Below are 20,774 nucleotides of genomic sequence, written 5' to 3'. Positions count from 1 at the left end.
TCACTTCAAACAGATTTTAATTATAAATACAATAAAATCAATACACTGAATTGCTGTTATTAACAATGTACATGCATCTAAACTAACGTACCATGGAGAACGTTCTGCAGGTTCAATGTTCTATAACCAATGTTCTATAACAACTATAGTACTCGTACAGTATTATGTTAATGGCTGCTACATAATGGCAAGACGGCAGGAGCTACTTCGTTCCTCCTGGGTCGAACCTTATACTGTTTCCTAGCAACAAGTTTTCAAACAATTCCCACAACAGTGCATTTTTCATAACATTGACATGCATTGAGGCTAGAAAATAGTGGTATGTATTCTAATGTATAAGCCATATGGGTTATCCCACAAGTTGTAACTTTTTTATAGTATCACCTCACCACATACTACTTGTATTTTTTAGCATTGACAATGGCTAGGCACGAGCCGAAATCTGGATTTGCTAAATAAAACCTGCAAAAAAGGACAACTGATTGCTGCACTCTATGATTTATAAATCAGAACACAGTCACTGAGAGCACCCACGTTCCTAATGGAAGGTAACCTGATGAAGATTTTGCCCAGCTGGGCCAGCATTGCATGTTACAGTTACAAGAAGCTCAAGATAAAACTGGCAGTCACCATCCAGCATATAGCATTCAACAAAATGTGCATTTCTAATAGCTCATGCCAAAGTATGTACAGTCACAGTTCAACAACAAGAATACAAACAGTTGAATGGCATGATGTAGGCAGAAATGTGAAGTGGTCATAATGAAAAATGAGATTAGGGCTTTGTTTTCGAAAAGACAAGTGATCAGTGATAACTTACATGGGTCACATTTTGAACTTGCCAACGTACTTTCGCCTTTAGCCTTCGACACAGTCATACATATGTTAGGAACATAGTGGATAACGCAGTACATAAAATAAAACAAAGACATCATCATAAGATTCTGAGCTTGGAAAATAGGGCAACAGTGAGTAATGAAGATTGTATATCAAAGTTCAACTAGTTCGCAAGAGTGTTGAATTTGACTAACATTGTTTTTGATCAGAGTGAAATGGAAATGCTTAGTAAGTGTTTGAAGTATAATGTAAATGGGAAAGTGGATCGCAGGGCTATAAAAGACATGGTAGTCCATACTAAGTATGCTACTGACTCATTGAGAATGCTAAAACTTTATCAGAATAAGATTAGTTTAGCGATTAATAATATTATTACAAATGAGGTTAATAAACATCACCCCAATTCTATAAAGGAGGAGACAGTCGTTGAAAGTATCAATTCCAAGCTTTTCAAATAATAAACTCACTGAAAAGTAAAAGCTCTTACAGAATTGATGGCATTTCCAGCAAGGTACTTAAAGCTTGTTCCCCACAGATAAGTAGGATTCTCAGCCATGTATGTAATAGCTCTCTGGAGCAGGGGTGTTTTCCCCGATAGACTGAAATATGCCATTGTAAAACCATTGCATAAAAAGGGGGATACGTCAGATGTCAACAACTACTGCCCAATCTCTCTCCTGACAGGTCTATCAAAAATTTTTGAGAAAGTGATATATTCAAGAGTAGCCTCCCATATTTGTAAAAATAAAGTACTAACAAAATGTCAGTTTGGTTTTCAGAAAGGCTTTACAACAGGAAGTGCTATATACGCTTTCACTGATCAAATATTAAATGCTCTGAATAACCGGACATCACCCATTGGTATTTTTTGTGATCTCTCAAAGGCCTTTGATTGTGTAAATCATGGAATTCTTTTAGATAAGCTAAATCATTATGGTTTGAGGGGGGCAGTGCACAAATGGTTTATTTCATACTTAACTGGAAGAATGCAGAAAGTTGAAATAAGTGGTTCATGTAATGTTAAAACAACAGCTGATTCCTCAAACTGGGGGGGCTATCAAGTATGGGGTCCCACAGGGTTCTGTCTTAGGTCCTTTACTGTTCTTGATATACATTAATGACTTACCATTCCACATTGATGAAGATGCAAAGTTAGTTCTTTTTGCTGATGATACAAGTATAGTAATATCATCCAAAAACAAAAACTAAGTGATGTAATTGTAAATGATGTTTTTCACAAAATTATTAAGTGGTTCTCAGCAAACGGACTCTCTTTAAATTTTGATAAAACACAGTATATACAGTTCCATACAGTAAATGGCACAACTCCAGTAATAAATATAGACTTTGAACAGAAGTCTGTAGCTAAGGCAGAATTTTCAAAATTTTTAGGTGTGTCCATTGATGAGAGGTTAAACTGGAAGCAACACGTTGATGGTCTGCTGAAACGTCTGAGTTCAGTTACATATGCTATTAGGGTTATTGCAAATTTTGTTGATAAGGATCTCAGTAAATTAGCTTACTATGCCTAATTTCATTCACTGCTTTCTTATGGCATCATATTCTGGGGTAATTCATTGTTGAGTAGAAAAGTATCCATTAATCAAAAACGTGTAATCAGAATAATTGCTGGAGCCCACCCACAGTCATCCTGCAGACATTTATTTAAGGATCTAGGGATCCTCACAGTAACCTCACAGTATATATATATTCACTTATGAAATTTGTTGTTAATAATCCAACCCAGCTCAAAAGTAATAGCAGTGTGCATAGCTATAACACCAGGAGAAAAGGATGATCTTCACTATGCAGGGTTAAATCTGACTTTGGCACAGAAAGGGGTAAATTATGCTGCTACAAAAGTCTTTGGTCACCTACCAAACAGCATCAAAAGCCTGACAGATAGCCAACTAACATTTAAAAATAAATTAAAAGAATTTCTAGATGACAACTCCTCCTACTCATTGGCTGAATTTTTAGATATAAATTAAGGGAAAGAAAAAACAACTTAAACATTAGTGTCATGCAATATTTTGTGTAATGTAATATCTTGTACAGGCATCTTTTATTAACCTGACACGTTCCACATCATTACAAAGTGTAGTATTCATGATCTATGGAACAAGTATTAATCTAATCTAATCTGAAAGCGATGCGATAGTAACTAAGGCAGACAAAGGGGGAACAACTGTGATCATTGCAAAAGATGTCTATATTGCTAAACTCTAAATTTCTTTGAAGATAATAATATTAAGAAAATCGATAAGGATGTAACGTCCGAAGCCCAGAAGAAATTGCTTGGTCAGTTAAAAGCCTTAGTGAGATAATATCAACAAGGGCGGTACAGAGGCTAAACGTTATGAACCCCGTCACCCACTATTAAAAATAGTTTCGAACTAATCAATAAAATTAGAAATACCCCCATAATCAATGAAATGAAATTTGTTTCTCTTGATATTGTCAACTTATACACAAACATACCTATTGATAAAACTGTGAAGGTAATTCGGCGTAATTTAATGGAACAAAACAAGCTTTCCATGAGGGAAGCACATGAATTCATTGGGCTACTTATGATAATTTTGAAATTTAACTACTTTAAATTTAATGGAGACACTTATTCCCAACAAGGCAGTTTCAGTATGGGGAGCAATATATCTGGAACACTCGATGACATCTTTATCAATTATCTAGAAAATCGATTCTTTTCTGAAAATCCTTCATCGGCAGACAAAATTGTATACTACTTTAAGTATGTAGATGACACACTGCTGCTAATACAGTGTAATGATGATGTCATTAACACTATAGTAGCCACATTTAATAACTTGCATCAAACGATTAAATTTACATGAGAGAGATCTATCAATTCAGAATGAAAATAGGAGGCACACATTTGGTATCTTTCGCAAAGAGACCTGTACTGACTGCATTGTGGATTTCACTTCAAACCACCCACTTCAACATAAATAGGCATTTTTCAATTTTGCTATCAATTGGTTGTTCAAAATTCCGTTGTCAAAAGATGAACACGACGATGAAATGGCAACAATAAGGCACAATGCAAAAGTGAATAACTATCCACATGACTTTGTAGGTACTATATATAAGAACATAGCTAATAAATAGAAAAATAAGATGACGCTTTACAATAATACAGCTTCTAAAGAAAATACTGAGTTTGTTAGTTTACCTCACTATGGAAAAATGAGTACAAGGATAGCAACTATCTTTAGAAAGGACAATGTGACAGAGTCTTTTGCAACAGGATGTATTTTGCAACACACTGTATATACAAAGAACCTATCTCACACTTCTGGAGTTCATAAAATTGATAACCCGGACTGTAGGGCCTGTTATGTTGACCAAACAGGAAGGAGGCTGGAAATTAGGTTTGGGGAACACGTCGCGTTGGGCAGAAAAGATACCACGGGGAAATCGAATATGGCTGCTCATATACTTACAACGTAACATAAGTTGCCGACTTTGGCATCTAATGTGAGGCTGCTGCGTAAATGCGAGAAGGGCAGGTTTCTCGACCTCCTAGAAGAGCTGAAGATCTTTTGCCATCACAAGAATGCCAACTGCAACCTGATTAATGATCAGGTTGTTATGAAAATGCACTGTTCTGGGAATAGTTTGAAAACCTGTTGCGAGAAAACAATATAAGGTGTGACACAGGGGGAATGAAGTAGCTCCTGCCATCACGCCATTATGTAGCAGCCATTAACATACAATTGAACCTGCAGAACTTTCTCCAAGGTACGTTAGTTTAGATGCCTGTACATTGTTAATAACAACAATTCAGTGTATTGGTTTTATTGTATTTATAATTAAAATCTGTTTGAAGTCACACAGATACTAGTACTGTCTACATCTGTAACGGAATGCCAAGTCACACCAACTATCCATCTTGCTTACAATTGGTGCCATCTTCGAACCATTCAGCAAATAAGAGGAACAACGTACCCATCATGATGTTTAAATAAAGAGAAAAATAGTATAAGAGACAAAAACATTTAAATCAAATCAATTCTAATAGTTGCAACATACAGCATGTGCCTCCTTGTGTCTTGTAAATATATTTTTTAAAAAGGTTTTACCCATCTGACGTTACATATGTGTTTACAGAATAACAAAACAATTGACTCGCAAGAAGTGAACCTGAATTTTTTTTATATATATATATTTTCTGTGTTTACTGGAAAATGTGGAAATAAGTCAGACAGCAATGTAAATAATTTTACTTATGTTTTATTTTATGTAATTCCCATACAAATTTGAAATTATTTTACTGGAGACCACAATTGCTCTCCTTTGAGTGTTATATATTACATAGTTCATATAGAGGGTGTCATACAGCCAAATAAAGTGTTCTCCCCACAGCCTACCTCCATTATACAGTAGTATTCAAAGAATTATGACTGTCGCCCAAACACCAGGGAACTGACACGCAATGACACTAGAAAATATTGGTATGTAATCTACTGTATAAGACACATAGGTTATGCCACGAGTTGAAACATTTTATAGTATAGCCTGATCATGTTGTTCTTGTATTTTTTAGCATTGATATTTGATGGGCACTAGCCGAAATCTGGATTTGCCAAATAAAACCTGCAAAAAAAGACGACTGATCGCTGCGCTTTATAATTTGTAAATTTAAGCAACAGTGGTCTGTAATAATGTTGTACACTATGTCAGTGTTTTCATCTATTAATTCAGTATTGTGAAATTTTTCACAAGGATCACCCTGAAGAGAAGTATAACCACATCTGAATTTGACAACCAGTCTCTTAAATACAGAAAATGAAGAAGCATTTTTGTTATAAACCTCTTCCCACCTCATATTAATTTCTGTTGATGTCAAACTATTTAACTCACAAATATTCATTTGAACAAAACACACACAACTACTTTGAAAAGCTTGTTTGCAGATGAAAAGCTTTATAAACAGAACTTGTTTGCAGATGAAGTTGACACTTATCTTACATTATTGTGGAACATGTATAAATGTGATGAAAACAAGATTTCATTGATATCATTTCTATCTTTGTGCCTGTTAGAGCAATTTTCTCATTGCTCCTATACTATAATCTCTTAAGATAAACTGTTACTATTCTTTTTGTGTGCTCTCAGAACAATTTGAGGTCAAGAACCATTGTGTTCACAGGCATATTACTCCAAAGATGATTTCTCCTGCAAACCAGTGTGAAGTGCATGATAGAGGGTACTTCACATTGTACCGATTATTTGGGCTTCTTCCTGTTTCATTCACATATGAAGCACAAGGAGAATGATTGCTTAAACACCTCTGTATGCACTGTAACAAAATTATGAGAAGGAAAGTTGCTACTCACCACATAGCGGAGATGCCAAGTCACAGATAGGCACAACAAAAAGAGTTTCACACTAACAGCTTTTGGCCAATGGCCCTTGTCAACAATAGACACACACACACACACACACACACACACACACACACACACACATTCATGTAAATACAACTCACGCACACGACTGCAGTCTCAGACAACTGAAACAGTGAGGTTTCAGTTGCCTGAGACTGCAATTTTTTGTGTGTGTGTGTGTGTGTGTGTGTGTGTGTTGAGAAAGACCATTGACCAAAAGGTTTAAGTGTGAAACACTTTTTGTTGTGCCTATCTGTGACTCAGCATCTCCACTATATGGTGAGTAGCTTTCTTTCTCATAATATTGTTACATTCCATTCTGAATTTTCCTCTGTATGCACTGTAATTTATCTAATCTTGTCTTCACAATATTACGTTATCAACACAGCCTAACCCTAGATGACATACTTAAAACATCTTCTTGAAACAAAGTTGGCTTTCATGGGACAGTTTTTGTCTACCCTCAATTATCTGAGAGTTCAGGTTCTTCAGCATTTCTATGATGCATTCCCATGAATTAAACACACCTGTAGTCATTTTGCAGCACTTCCTTCTGTGTATTCAGTATCCCCTGTTAATTCTATTTGGTATGTATCCCATACACTTTCGCGACATTCCACAATGGGTCGCATGAGTCATTTATAAGCAACTTTCTTTGTAGACTGCATTTTATTAGTATTCTATCAACTAACCTGCTTTACCTGCAACTAAGCCTTTGCTATCTTTCCATTTCATATTCCTACAAACTGTAATGCCCATTCATATGACTGATTCTAATTGTGACTTACTGATACTATAGTCATTTTTGTTTTGAGAAGTGCATAATTTTACATTTCTGAACATTTAAAGCTAGTTGCCAGTCTTTCCACCACTTTGAAATCTTATTGAGATCTCACTGAATAGTTATGCTGCTTTTTGGAGACAGTACTTCCATACAGACTGAGTCACCTGCAAAAAGTTTGATATTATTAGTATTGTCTGCCAGGTCATTAAAAACCACTTGAACTGCAAAGGTCTCAACCTACTTTGTTGAGGAAGCTGAGAATTTAATTATGATGAAGATAGGAATTCAATAATAGGAAAGGAAGAGAAGAAAAAAATAGAAGAACATGGATTGTGGGGAAAGCAATGGAAGGAAAAGCTGCTAGGTAGAATTTTGCACAGAATACAATTTCATAATGCTAACAGTCTCAGGACTGAAGACCACCACCACAACAACAACAACAACAACAACAACAACAACAACACTTAGGGTTGTTTCTTTCTGTCTTTTTTTTTTTTTTTTCTTTCTTTTTTTTTTTGGGGGGGGGGGGGGGGGGCGGGCTTGCACATATGGAAGGCAGCTGTTGATATCAGAATGTTTCAGACAGATTTCACAACTGCAAGACAGATATTTCGAAAACAGATTTAAAGCAGCAAACCATTTTCAAAGGCAGGTGTGAATTCTGAGCACAGTTTATTTGTTACAAACTGTAGACTAAAACTGAAGAAATTGCAGATTGGCAATGAAACCTGGAAAATTTGAAAGAACAAGAGGCTCTCAAGGGTTTCCAAGGGAGCATTATGCAATGAAAGAGAAACGATAGACAGATTGTATACGATCCAGGACAACCAGAAGATCTGGGAAAACCCGGGAATTTTTTCTTCTGGGTGAAAACTGGGAAAAACCCAGGACTTTTTTTGAATTCTGGAAATTTTTCATTGTTTTAGTTTTCAGTTACATTCTTGTAATTTTGACTGGTAGGAACCAATACTCTAAAAAAGGATACTACTGTATCTCACTACTGCAGAATAATACTTCAGCAATAAAACATGAAAAAAAAGCTTAAGTTGCAAAGGAGATGTGCCATTTACAACAACAAAACACAGTGTTCCTACAAGCATCTGCAAGCAGCAGTGTCAGAGGCTTTAAGAAGACTATGCAATGCTTCATAACAACAAATTGGCGCCAATGAGCGGAATGTCACAAGTGTTTACATTAGATTCGTTTGAGCAGTTTCGAGTGAGCTCATCTGCATTCGCAGTTAAGTCGTGTGAGAGTAGTACCTTCTCCAGCTTCTAGTTACAGAAAAGTGGCTGTTAGCTGTAGAAGCAGTAGCAGCAAGCAGCTAGATGCTACCAGGAAAAATTTTACTGGCTCGCCCACGCTGCCAGATTTACACATGCACAACAGGACCAGATCTAGGGGGCAGGGGCAAACTGGGGCATCTGCCCAGAGCAGCAATTTCAGGGGAGGGGGAGGGGGTCAAATTCATATTCTTGAAACCTGGTTTCACAAAGCGCGTAGCATCCAGGGCATGTTGGTCTGTCAATTATTCATACGTTTTGAAACAGATCCCTGTTGGTTTTTGAACAGTTCTGAACAAGAACTAAGTTGATTTCTGAATGAATCATAAGTAGATTTTTGAATGTGTGCACAGTGCACATGATGTCTCTGCCAGGGGACTCCCTGTCACATCTAGAAATAAACTTTCCTGCAGACAAAAGGGGACGGGGCTGAGCCGAACGGATGAATGTCAATCGCTGTTATGTGGTTGACAGGGTTTGCGAATGATCAGTGTTGTTATAATTCCTAGCAAAATCTATAGATTCATACTACCAGAGTGGAAATAAATGACTCACAGGAGAAACAAGTAAGAAAGTTTACATACTGTCTTCTTGGTAAGAAATTTTGACACAACATTTTCGGCCAGATCACTACACTAATAAGGGCAAGTTGTACAGTCCCCAGCTAGCAGCCGCTTAAGTTCTATTCTGGGAGTGGTGCAGAAAAAGCATTGCACAAACACTTAATAATGCCTAACCAGAGAATAGACACGGGATAACTAAATCGGTGATTGTGGCAGGGTTAGTGAAGTTAACTGGAGAATAAGTTTTGATGCTGGCAGGAATAGTTACAGAATTAGTGAAGACAAGATTGATTGTTAGAACGAGGAAGGAGAAGAAATGGGGACATCATGCAAATTAAGGAAGAATATGACAATTCCAAATGTATATAAAAATTTCGTACTACTACTTTTCGATCTCATGCTTGAGAAACTGGAGAGTATGAATGAAATGTGAAACTATTTCCTAACACAAAGCTTTTTGCTGGTAGTTCTTCATGAATTATATTCTGTCATGTTATAAAAATGACCATTTATGCCAAACCAGTCTCGTTTATTTGGTGCTGCAATAAGAGGCAGGCCTATTTCATTTTATCTAGAAGGCAGTGACAAAATACAAGTAATCAGGTCAAGAAACCACACCAGTCTTGGGTATTGTTTGTATTAACAGCTTTTTCAGCATCAGACAACGAAATTTCATTTATGAAGCAAAACATTTGATGAACTTTGATGAGGTAATAAATTCTCTCCCAGAAAGGAAAGCACACCATGTAAAGGTGTAGCAAGATTAGAGAGAAAAAAATGCTAGGACTTAGATTTGAAGGAATGTGTACTGTCGTGCTTGTCTCGTATTTACTGGTTTTATGTATCCTATATTTAATTTTATGTCACACTAAACAGCAAGTTATTAGCTAATAGGCAAAAAGAGTGAAACTTTTCTGAAGAGTTCTTGTTCTCCTGGTTACAAATAATCCCATCCAGTAATAACTGCAAGTTTTTGTTTGTTTGTTAAAAATAATAATAATAATAATAACAATAATAATAATAGTGAGGGCAGGATGTCAGACAGGCAGGGAGCAGGAGGGCATGACAGGACATTTTAATTTCCACTGTCCTGAAGATAGCTTGATGGCACCCATTACAAAATTATACGTTTTGAATTCCACAGAATGAAATACAGTGACGTGCAATAGAAGAATGCTGTGTGAAGAGGCATGGCACTGCACGTTAGCAGACTTAAGACCAAATAACATCCCTTACACTTCCTCAAACACATATGTTTTATGTATCAGACTCTTCAGAAAGATGTACACTACAAAATGAACATATTTTTGAAAAGGCAATTTTTTTAAACTTTTGGTGTCCTACCTCAAATTCTTTGGAGGGGGCACTATCTAATATTGCCCCAATTTGGAAATATCATAGATCTGGAGCTGATCTACAGACCAATTTGAGTTGTAGTGGGGAGGTGGCTCGTCTCCATGTGACCCGTCTTTATGTTTAGCGATTTTGCTACTTCCTCTTCATATATTGCTCTCATGTCAAATGAAAACAAAACGAATTTCTGTGGCCAGGAGCTATCAAGTGAATTAAAATACATTCACATAATATTGGAATACGGAATGGACAGTGTCTTGAAAGGAGGATATAAGATGAACATAAACAAAAGCAAAACGAGGATAATCGAATGTAGCCGAATTAAGTCAGGTGATGCTGAGGGAATTAGATTAGGAAATGAGACACTTAAAGTAGCAAAGGAGTTTTGCTATTAGGGGAGCAAAATACCTGATGATGGTCGAAGTAGAGAAGATATCAAATGTAGACTGGCAATGGGAAGGAAAGCGTTTCTGAAGAAGAGAAATTTGTTAACATCGAGTATAGATTTGTTAGGAAGTCGTTTCTGAAAGTATTTGTATGGAGTGTAGCCATGTATGGAAGTGAAACATGGACGATAAATAGTTTGGAGAAGAAGAGAATAGAAGCATTCAAAATGTGGTGCTACAGAAGAATGCCGAAGATTAAATGGGTAGATCACGTAACTAATGAGGAGGTATTGATTAGAAATGGGGAGAAGAGAAATTTGTGGCACAACTTGACTAGAAGAAGGGATTGGTTGGTAGGACATGTTCTGAGGCATCAAGCGATCACCAATTTAGTATTGGAGGGCAGCGTGGAGGGTAAAAATCACAGAGGGAGACCAAGAGATGAATACACTAAGCAGATTCAGAAGGATGTAGGTTGCAGTAGGTACTGGGAGATGAAGAAGCTTGCACAGGATAAAGAAAGCATGGAGAGTTGCATCAAACCAGTCTCTGGACTGAAGACCACAACAACAACAATATCGGAAGGCTAAAATATGTTATTAGTTTCGGATTTTATTTTATTTCCACCTTTCTGACAATCAAGAATTAATCACCTTGTGGAACAATGAAGTTATTTTTGTCGGTCTGCTAAATAAATGTGGCTTTTATTAATCTTTTCCACTCAGGCAGTCAATTATTTGAAATGAAGTATTTAATTCCACACTATTGCCTAGTTTCAGCTGTTCAAATGGTTCAAATGGCTCTGAGCACTATGGGATTTAACTACGGAGGTCGTCAGTCCCCTAGAACTTAGAACTACTTAAACCTAACTAACCTAAGGACATCACACACATCCATGCCTGAGGCAGGATTCGAACCTGTGACCGTAGCGGTCTCGCGGTTCCAGACTGTAGTGCCTAGAACCGCTTGGCCACTCCGGCTGGCTTCAACTGTTCGCTGCATTTAAAGTCCACATTTTCATCTTCTGGCACGTATGGCATCATGCCATAATAAAGAACCAAACGTAAGATAATATGGTGCTGGTACTCCAAGAAAATATACATCTGAATCTGGACATACAACTGTACACATTAAGCCGCATTATGCATTTTAGTATGGTTCAAGAAATTCGGATTCTCTTGGAGTATCCTCTAATGTCTTGTTTCTTTTATGACATAATGCTGTTCACTTTTGGAATACCCTACAACCAGCTTAGAGACAGAAGTTATGACACTTTCTGCAGGACCTGACCATCATTTTGCAGGGCAATGCTCAAGCACGTACAGCGCAAGCTGTTACTGATTTGTTTGACTGACGGGGCTGCTAAGTACTATACCACCTACTGCACTCCCCTGACGAAGCCCTCATGAGTTCAACTTGATTTCTAAACTGAAGGAAACACTTCACAGCATTCGCTTCAGAACTGCTACAAATTCGTCGGACAATAGACCGCGCCACTCGAAGTGTCAACACATCTGGCACTGCTAAGAGTATCCTGTGGCTTCCACATCACTGGCAATGGGTTATACACAATGCTGGTGACTGCTTTGAAGGTCAGCAAACTTTGAAACATTTATCGATTTTGTACGAGCTGTAAATAAATACTTGCCACTATTAAAGTTCCAACCCTTGTATATAATTTTCTGGAAATACTTATTCATTAAGCAGCTTTTAGTGGTTCCATGATATTATTTTTTTAAATACATTAATACTGTGTTCCACCATCCGCAGCTTAAAATAATATAGTAATGGTTTTGGGAACTGTTCAAGGTAGTCATGAAAAGATCTTAAATCTGTTGCTTTTTGGCAGTTTTGTTCCTCAGTTTAGTTTAGTTATTTGAAAGTTCCACAGATCATACTTGCGACCTATTGCTATAATGTGGAATGAGTCATGTTTTTGAATAGGCATGTACCCAATACACATTTTCTAATGGTGGCACTGTTATATCACTTTTGGTTAACAAATGTGACACTTTTGAGTAATGTTGTATGTTTATGTTTCAGTACTATTTTATGTTTTCCATTGCACTGGTCCAACACATTCAGTTTCCAAATTCCTGATATGTATCTAAAATAAGTAATGGTTTTTGTTCACTGAAGTTAACATGCACTCATAGTATTAGTTTGTGTAAAGCAATGTGATTTGTGTATGTATCTTCCAGTACAATAAGATGACTGTAAATTTTTTTTAATCCTCTGAGGGCACAAAATGACTGGACAGATTTTAAAATCATATTCTGTTGAAACCAGACCATATTTTCAAATTTGTCCTGTTTGTAAACAATAAGAAACAGTGGGAAGAATGAAGGTGCCACTCATCATCTTGCTCGGGCACTGAATTAATCTTTCAAAGACTCTTCTTCCTCAACAGAAATGTCAAGAGTCTCATGATCCTGAGTCTAAATCAAAAAGATATCACCAGTGAACCTGAACCAGACAGAGTTGAGGATCTTTGATAGCGGGAATGTTTCCTCTAGGTGGTCCATAAACAAAGTGTCGAACAAAAGAGCTCTGTCAATGCCCATGGTAGTACAGTGGATTTGTTCATACATCTCCATCTTGAAGAAGAGCAAGTACTAGTTGTGGGTAAGGATATAAACTGCCCACAAAAGTACTGCATCACCTGCATATCTGAAGGCATGTGGGTTTGGATTTGAGGGAAGCTAGAACTAGAAGAATAAGCCACTTGGTGGGTGACCTCCCATGCTGGTAACCTTCTTGCCACAAAGTGAAAATGAGCACGCAGTCGAAGTTTGTTTCTCTCTCCAGTATCAGCTCAGCCCTGTTCACCCCCTCCCCCTCCCAATAGTTCTCCATCAATTCTCTTTAGCTTGATTCACCTATTTACATACCTGCACCTACTTGACTCTCTACATAGCCTTCGTCCTCCCCTTTTGTTCTCAATCTAAGGGGTGATTTCTTCTGAATGTGCCATGATGAGCTCACTGGGGGCACATTCCTTAGACATCCCCAGATACCCCTTGCCCCCCCCCCCCTCCCCCCTTCCATCCCCCCCCCTCCCCCAACACACACACACACACACACACACACACACACACACACACACAGCGCTAATGCTTTTTGGTTCTCCACATTCTCAAATAGAGCAGTTATAAGTTCAATCTTTTGATTTGGCATTTGTCACCCTGCCATTTAACACTTCAATTATATGATGAGTAGATATCTTGATTCTTCCCATCATCTGTATTTCAACTGAGAATTTCCAGAACACATTAACAATAGAACAATGACACAGCTTAAAAGAATCTATAAATGCCATTTAAGAAGTATCATAGTAGCATGCCATAATGTCTAAACAAACTGGATTGTGTTTGTTAATTCCGAGCATACAAATAAATTTGTATAAAAAAAAGAGCTATTTGGAATTCCTGAGAAGACCAGTAGAGCCCCCACACGATACTGCGGCTGATGTGCAGTGACCAATATTTGTCCAAAGTGCTGAGTGAGTTCATTCATTTGTTCGGAAGGGCAAGTCGACATTTTCTTCCAACTTTTGAATTACCGGTGATGACAGAATCGAAGTCCTGCAATCTTTCTCAAATGATTTTAGAGAAAATACTTGACAAACAAATTTCATTTTTGTGTTACTTACAGCTTTATATGTCAGCTTCATGATGATGTGCCCATCATTAATGGTCACAGTTATTGTGGTATTGGCATTTATTATCCAAAATAGTTTGCAATGAAAAATAGGAGTCACAATGATTTTGCATTTGGTGTGTATCATATTATATGTTACTGCATATGAGACTTAGCTAACATACTTAATTTTTCTTTAGAGTTGGGTGGAGGTCTCTATCTGTCACCAATTTCAAGAAAACTGATCCGATTTAGCACACTCATTTGCGATTGCATAAGCCAGCGATAAAGCCAGAATGAAATATCCACAATATTCCTCATATTTCATAAACAGTTTGAGATATCAAAATGATATTTTGGCAAATGGCTGCAGGCAAAGAGGAGAGTTTTTTCCATATGTTTATTATGCAAAACTTCATTATCTACCACATTATTCCACTAACTACAGACTTTTTCAATGAAAGAATATAATTTTAAGGGTCATTAATAGCTGGTGAAATGAAAAATGCTGTGGGTTTTGGAACAACATAAGTTAAGACATTACACATTACACTGAATAAACCATGGTTTCAGAATTCTCTCGCAACAGTGTCTGCACAACACGTTAGTTAGATAAGACTGAGTGAACTCCACTGTGTTTCGGCAAATGAATCAAATTTTAACATGGCAACAAAATAAATGTAGGTTTTACTCAAAATTCACCACTCATGATGCTTCTCTGCAAGTTAGAAATGGTTAACAAGATAGAAAAAATAAATTTCTGCTTTTGTTGCATCTTCAGTGGAATTCTTGTTAGACACTAACTAAGCAGACATAACAATAAATCTTTGTGAATGGTCACCATGAAAATGTCGGTGTGGAGGGGCTCCACTGAACATTTACAAGAAATGTGAGCATACGCTTCAGTTTACAATGGCATGCCCCCTCCAGTGCTTGGCATTTTCCCTGGAGCACCTGACCGCAACGCCACCACTACCGCTCTTTCCACATGTGCCCTACCAACTGCACATCTACTGGGGACATTATTCTGCACACACTCTAACCTTTGTATTGGATTAGATTATAAAATTCAATGTCTTGACCACATGTGATGTTATTAACACTGATAACCAGTTTTGGCCTTAAACATGATAAAAGTCTAAGAATCAGAAAATATACGTAAAAAACATATCAATAGAGTTATAAAACAAGAATTTGGTTGTTAAATGTATCAATACCAAAGAAGGAAAGTTGCTACTCACCACATAGCAGAGATGCTGAATCGTGATAGGCACAACAAAAACATTCACACAATTATAGCTTTCGGCCATTGAGGCCTTTGTCAGCAGTAGACACACATACACACACGCACACACACACTCACGCAATCGCAACTTGCACACATGTCTGCAGTCTCAGAGAACTGAAACCACACTGCGAGCAGCAGCACCAGTGCCTGATGGGAGTGGCGACTGGGTGGGGGTAAGGAGGCGGCTGGGGCGGGGAGGGGGAGGGATAGTATGGTGCGTGTGGCGGCCAGTGAAGTGTTGCAGTTTAGACGGAGGGCAGGAGAGAAGGTGCGGAGTGGGGAGGGGTTAAGTAGCAGAAAGGAGAGAAATAAAAAGAAATTAAGAGGCTGGGTGTGACGGTGAAATGACAGTTGTGTAGTGCTGGAATGGGAACAGGGAGGGGGGCTGGATGGGTGAGGACAGCGACTAATGAAGGTTACCTGTGCAATTCAGAAAAGTTGGTGTTGGTGGGAAGGATCCATATGGCACAGGCTGTGAAGCATTCATTGAGATGAGGGATATCATGTCTGGCAGCGTGTTCAGCAACAGGGTGGTCCACTTGTTTTTTGGCCACAGTTTGTCAGTGGCCGTCCATGCGGACAGACAGTTTGTTGGTTGTCATGCCTACATAGAATGCAGCACAGTGGTTGCAGCTTATCTTGTAACTCACATGACTGGTTTCACAGGTAGCCCTGCCTTTGATGGGATAGGTGATGTTAGTGACCAGACTGGAGTAGGTGGTGGTAGGAGGATGTACAGGACAGGTTTTGCATCTAGGTCTATTACAGGGGTATGAGCCATGAGGTAAGGGATTGGGAGCAGGGGCTGTGTAAGGATGGATGAGTATATTGTGTAGGCTTGGTGGATGGCGGAATACCACGGTAGGAGGGGTGGGAAGGAGAGTGGGCAGGACATTTCTCATTTCAGGGCATGGCGAGAGATAATAGAAACCCTGGCAGAGAATGTAATTCAGTTGCTCCAGTCCCGGATGGTGCTGAGTTATGAGAGAAATGCTCCTCTGTGGCCGTACTGTGGGACTTCGGGAGTTGGTGGGAGACTGGAGAGATAAGCCATGAAAGATTTGTTTTTGTTCAAGGACGGGAGGATAATTACGGTCAGTGAAGCATTCAGCAAGCCACCTTCCTAGATGTTGACCTCCACCTCAGAGATGGCTACATCAGTACCTCCATCCATATCAAACCTACTAACCACCAGCAATACCTCCACTTCGACGGCTGCCACCCATTCCACACCAAGAACTCCCTTCTGTACAGACTAGCCACCTGTGGTCATTGCACCTGCAGTGACGTGCAGTCCCTCTCAAAATATATCGAGGGTCTCACTGAAGCCTTCACTGACCGTAATTATCCTCAGCGTTTGTAATACAACTAATTACAGCTGTGCCTTCAAGCACATTAAAATAGTTTTTATGCTTTTAGCTTTTATGTTTATAATATATTCATTCTTTTTATCATATGAGAAATGAGCTGATCTTCAGCTTTTACATTTATTAAATTTAGTAAGTATATTTATAAATTTAGATTCTGCAACACATTAGAAATATATGACACGTATTCCATTGTGCACCTTCTAATATACAAGGGTTGTCCAGAAGGTGAAGGATATTCTGGCATAACAAAATAAAAACTAAATGTCAAAACAAAATTTCATTTACAAAGTTACGGTACCCTAATTTATTTTTCAATGACATCACCATAACTGTCAGGGCACTTACTGTAACGTGGGACCAATTTTTCAATTCCCTTGTTGTACTCCTCTACTACCAACGATCTGAGCCAAGACATCACTGCTTGTTCGAGGTCTTCATCATTTGCAAACTGTTTTCCACCCAAAATTTCCTTTAGTTTTGGTAACAAGTGAAAATCACTGGGTGGCAAGTCAGAGCTGTGAGGAGAATGTCTGAAAATTTTCCACTTAAGACACTGAAGTTATTGCTGTGCTCGAGCTGATGCAAAAGGCTGCATATTGTAATGAATCAAAAACACCTTTGCCAACAACATTCCACGACACTAAAGACTCGTTCATTGCACTTCAACCATAAACATTCTTCATTTGGCAATAAATTTCGATAGGACCAACATTTTGTGGATTCAGAAAATGAAGAACACTATGCACTTTGCATTTGGTGTGATTTTTGATGGGTGCTGGTATTAACAAACATTACAGAACAAAGAGACATGGCTTGTTTGCCAACAAAATTCAGCTCACATTGAGTTGGGGGAAGAAGCTAACTGGCACACTTGCTATTGTGGCAGTGCGATCTGGCACTGGGTGTAGTAAACAATCATTCTTTACTTTCTGGATGACCCTCATTTGTCACATATATATATTTTTTCTATGTTACATACATACAGTTTCATCCATCTGTAACTTATATTTAACAGCACTCTTGATGCTCATCATTGTAAACTTTATTTTATAAGTCCATTGACATGATTTTGTTTATATTTTTCTCAAATTTAGATATAATGAGTACAAAGCCAAAACTGATTATCAAGACACCAATACACAGACTTCTATAAACTAAATTTGTAAACAGCTTCTGCATTCTTAAAGTCTTTCATGGTAGCCTTGGTAGGATGCCTAACTATAATCTTCTTGATAGACATACAAGCCATACCATTTCAAACAAAATTCTTGAACTTTCAACAGCTGCTTCTGCCATTGTCTTCAGGAGCACTACTGACTGCTGCTGTTTGCACATTAATCTGCTTCTAAAGGTAATGCAGCAACATCTTGTAAGTTTTTGGAGGTGGTCTGAAATGTCACAAGTGCAAGGAAAGAAGTTTGGCAACTTCTGGAACCTTTGGTCCGCAGAGAGGCATGAACTAAAATGTTACTTGATTGCCACTTATTTCTATTGTCAGTCTTGTCACCAAGTGATTGAGAATAGGTAGTTGTAGAAACAGCAGCACAACGATGCCAGTATGTATAACATGATGGCTAAGCAATTGTTAGTAGTGCCAGTTCACCTACTTCCCAACTGTCAAAAGTCAGTCAGGGCTATTAGCACTGAAGTCGGAGATTTGAAAGCACAACATCAATAATTTGCATCATTTGTTGAGATTGAGATTTTCACTCTGCAGCGGAGTGTGTGCTGATATGAAACTTCCTGGCAGATTAAAACTGTATGCCGGACCGAGACTCGAACTCGGGACCTTTGCCTTTCGCCGGCAAGTGCTCTACCAACTGAGCTACCCAAGCACGACTCACGCCCTGTCCTCACAGCTTTGGAAGGTAGGAGACGAGGTATTGGCAGAAGTAAAGCTGTGAGGACGGGGCGTGAGTCGTGCTTGGGTATCTCAGTTGGTAGAGCACTTGCCTGTGAAAGGCAAAGGTCCCGAGTTCGAGTCTCGGTCCGTCACACAGTTTTAATCTGCCAGGAAGTTTCATTTGTTGAGATGTTTAACAAGCAGAAAATAGCCCAAAACACCATAAAGATTAATCCCTATGTGGTGTCACTTCTACAGTGGTGCCTCTGGAAACTCTCAGTTCTGTGCCTTCTCACCTATCTAGTTTCCTTTGGTACATCAATGACACTTCCTTGATGTAGCTCCAGTTTCATAGGGAAAAGGATCACATACACAGTGTTAATCCTAATATTAAATTTAACCAGTGAAGTGGCATGCTACCTCTCTTGGATGCACTAGTTGAAAAAGAGACAGACATCTGTATAGTTGATTTTTGTATATAGGAAACCAATCGACACTGACTGTTACACAATTGTAAATAGTTTCCACTGGTGGAGGTGAGGAAAAAAGGTAGTAGTAATGATGATGATGATGATGATGATGATGACAACAGTAATAAACTGTAACAATATTATGAAAAGGAAAGTTGCTACTCACCATATAGTGGAGATGTTGATATAGTGAGTAGCAACTTTCCTTTTCATAATATTGTTCCATTCCATCCTGTATTTTCCATTGTTTAATAACAACCTGTCTTCAACAACATGGCAAGATGGTACATGGAATGAAGATGCTTTATGATGGTAACTATCTGCGGTGCAGTCTGAAAATTTGCATTGACGGTTGTGTTAGGGAAAACAGTTACAGCAAGGCAGCAAGGAAGACATTATGGATGTTTCCAAGTGCAATAGCGCCCCCCACAGAACCAGCAGAGTCTATGCAGATCAAACAATTCACATTGCCAGTGACTTTTTTGTTGAAAGAACACACACACACACACACACACACACACACACACACACACAAACAGGGAACTGGCGAAGTCAAGAAGTCATTCATAGTTGCGCACTGGCTAGTGAAACCACCAGATAAGAGTGCCTTGCTCCACAGAATTAAACTGTAATTAAATGAAGTTTAAAACAGTATACTGTAAGGCAAGCTGTTCCAACACTGCTCCATGGGGCACAGGTGCACCCAGCACCCCTCTGCTCACCCATGGACAGTTGCAGTTAGTATAGACACCAGCCAGATAGCTCTATTGTACATTTTCAGCATATGCATGAGCTGGTTGGCCACTCCTTGCACCAGCAAGCACTCTGCTAGGGCAGTATGATCACAAGGGCTACGGCCCGGCTGTTAGACTGCAAGCACATCGCTGTTTGCCTGTCTGTACACATGTGCCCATGGGCACCTGGATGTCTGCTGGCAGTCACTTGAGTTGTAACAGCCTAGTGTAAAGTAGCAAGTATAAAAACTGAGTACAAGGGTGCTCATCTTGAATGTCAAATTATTATAAGTGATACAATGCAAGCAATGACAATTTCCTGACAGATAATAAGATTTGCTGAAAGTATTATCCTACGATTGAGGTTGAGTATGAGGTCAAAACAAATTTCCAGTTTTGAACAGCTACTTTCCGAAATCTCAATAGAGTTTAGGGTCCTTGTGATGCCTATTAAATTTTTGTCAAGTTGCCCTGGCCCACAATTACTGCCACGTACTTTTGATTATTTTTCAATATATCCTATCATAAAATGTATGATGATTATTCATTGTTATTAGCAGTAAATAAATTTAAGAGACAAATTAATATCTGAATAATTATTGGAAAAATACAAATCATTTACTTTTCCTCAACAGATGAATTAAAATGAAACTCACGTTTGTGATACCCCTCCTGCTGTATCTCGTTGCCACGCATTCTCATATTCAGGTGACAGCAGCTGTTTCCTTACATCTTTCACAAGGTTTGTGTCAGTGGCACCAGGGCAGACAGCAAGTACGCGTACACCAGTTATCTTCTCATGGTAAGGGTCCT

At 38.5% G+C, this 20,774-nt stretch overlaps 1 protein-coding gene across 1 annotated transcript in view; it reads right to left on the bottom strand.

Moving 5' to 3' along the window:
• LOC124790007 (15-hydroxyprostaglandin dehydrogenase [NAD(+)]-like) overlaps positions 1 to 20,774 on the bottom strand; it is a 105,900-nt gene that overhangs the window by 23,151 nt on the left and 61,975 nt on the right. Inside the window, exon 5 of the mRNA XM_047257551.1 lies at positions 20,618 to 20,772. Within this exon, the coding sequence (XP_047113507.1) occupies positions 20,618 to 20,772 (155 nt within the window). The remainder of the gene's footprint in view (positions 1 to 20,617; positions 20,773 to 20,774) is intronic.

The sequence above is a fragment of the Schistocerca piceifrons genome, chromosome 3 (assembly GCF_021461385.2).
Source record: "Schistocerca piceifrons isolate TAMUIC-IGC-003096 chromosome 3, iqSchPice1.1, whole genome shotgun sequence".
Classification (NCBI taxonomy): domain Eukaryota; kingdom Metazoa; phylum Arthropoda; class Insecta; order Orthoptera; family Acrididae; genus Schistocerca; species Schistocerca piceifrons.
This window is presented reverse-complemented; position numbering and strand designations above follow the sequence as displayed.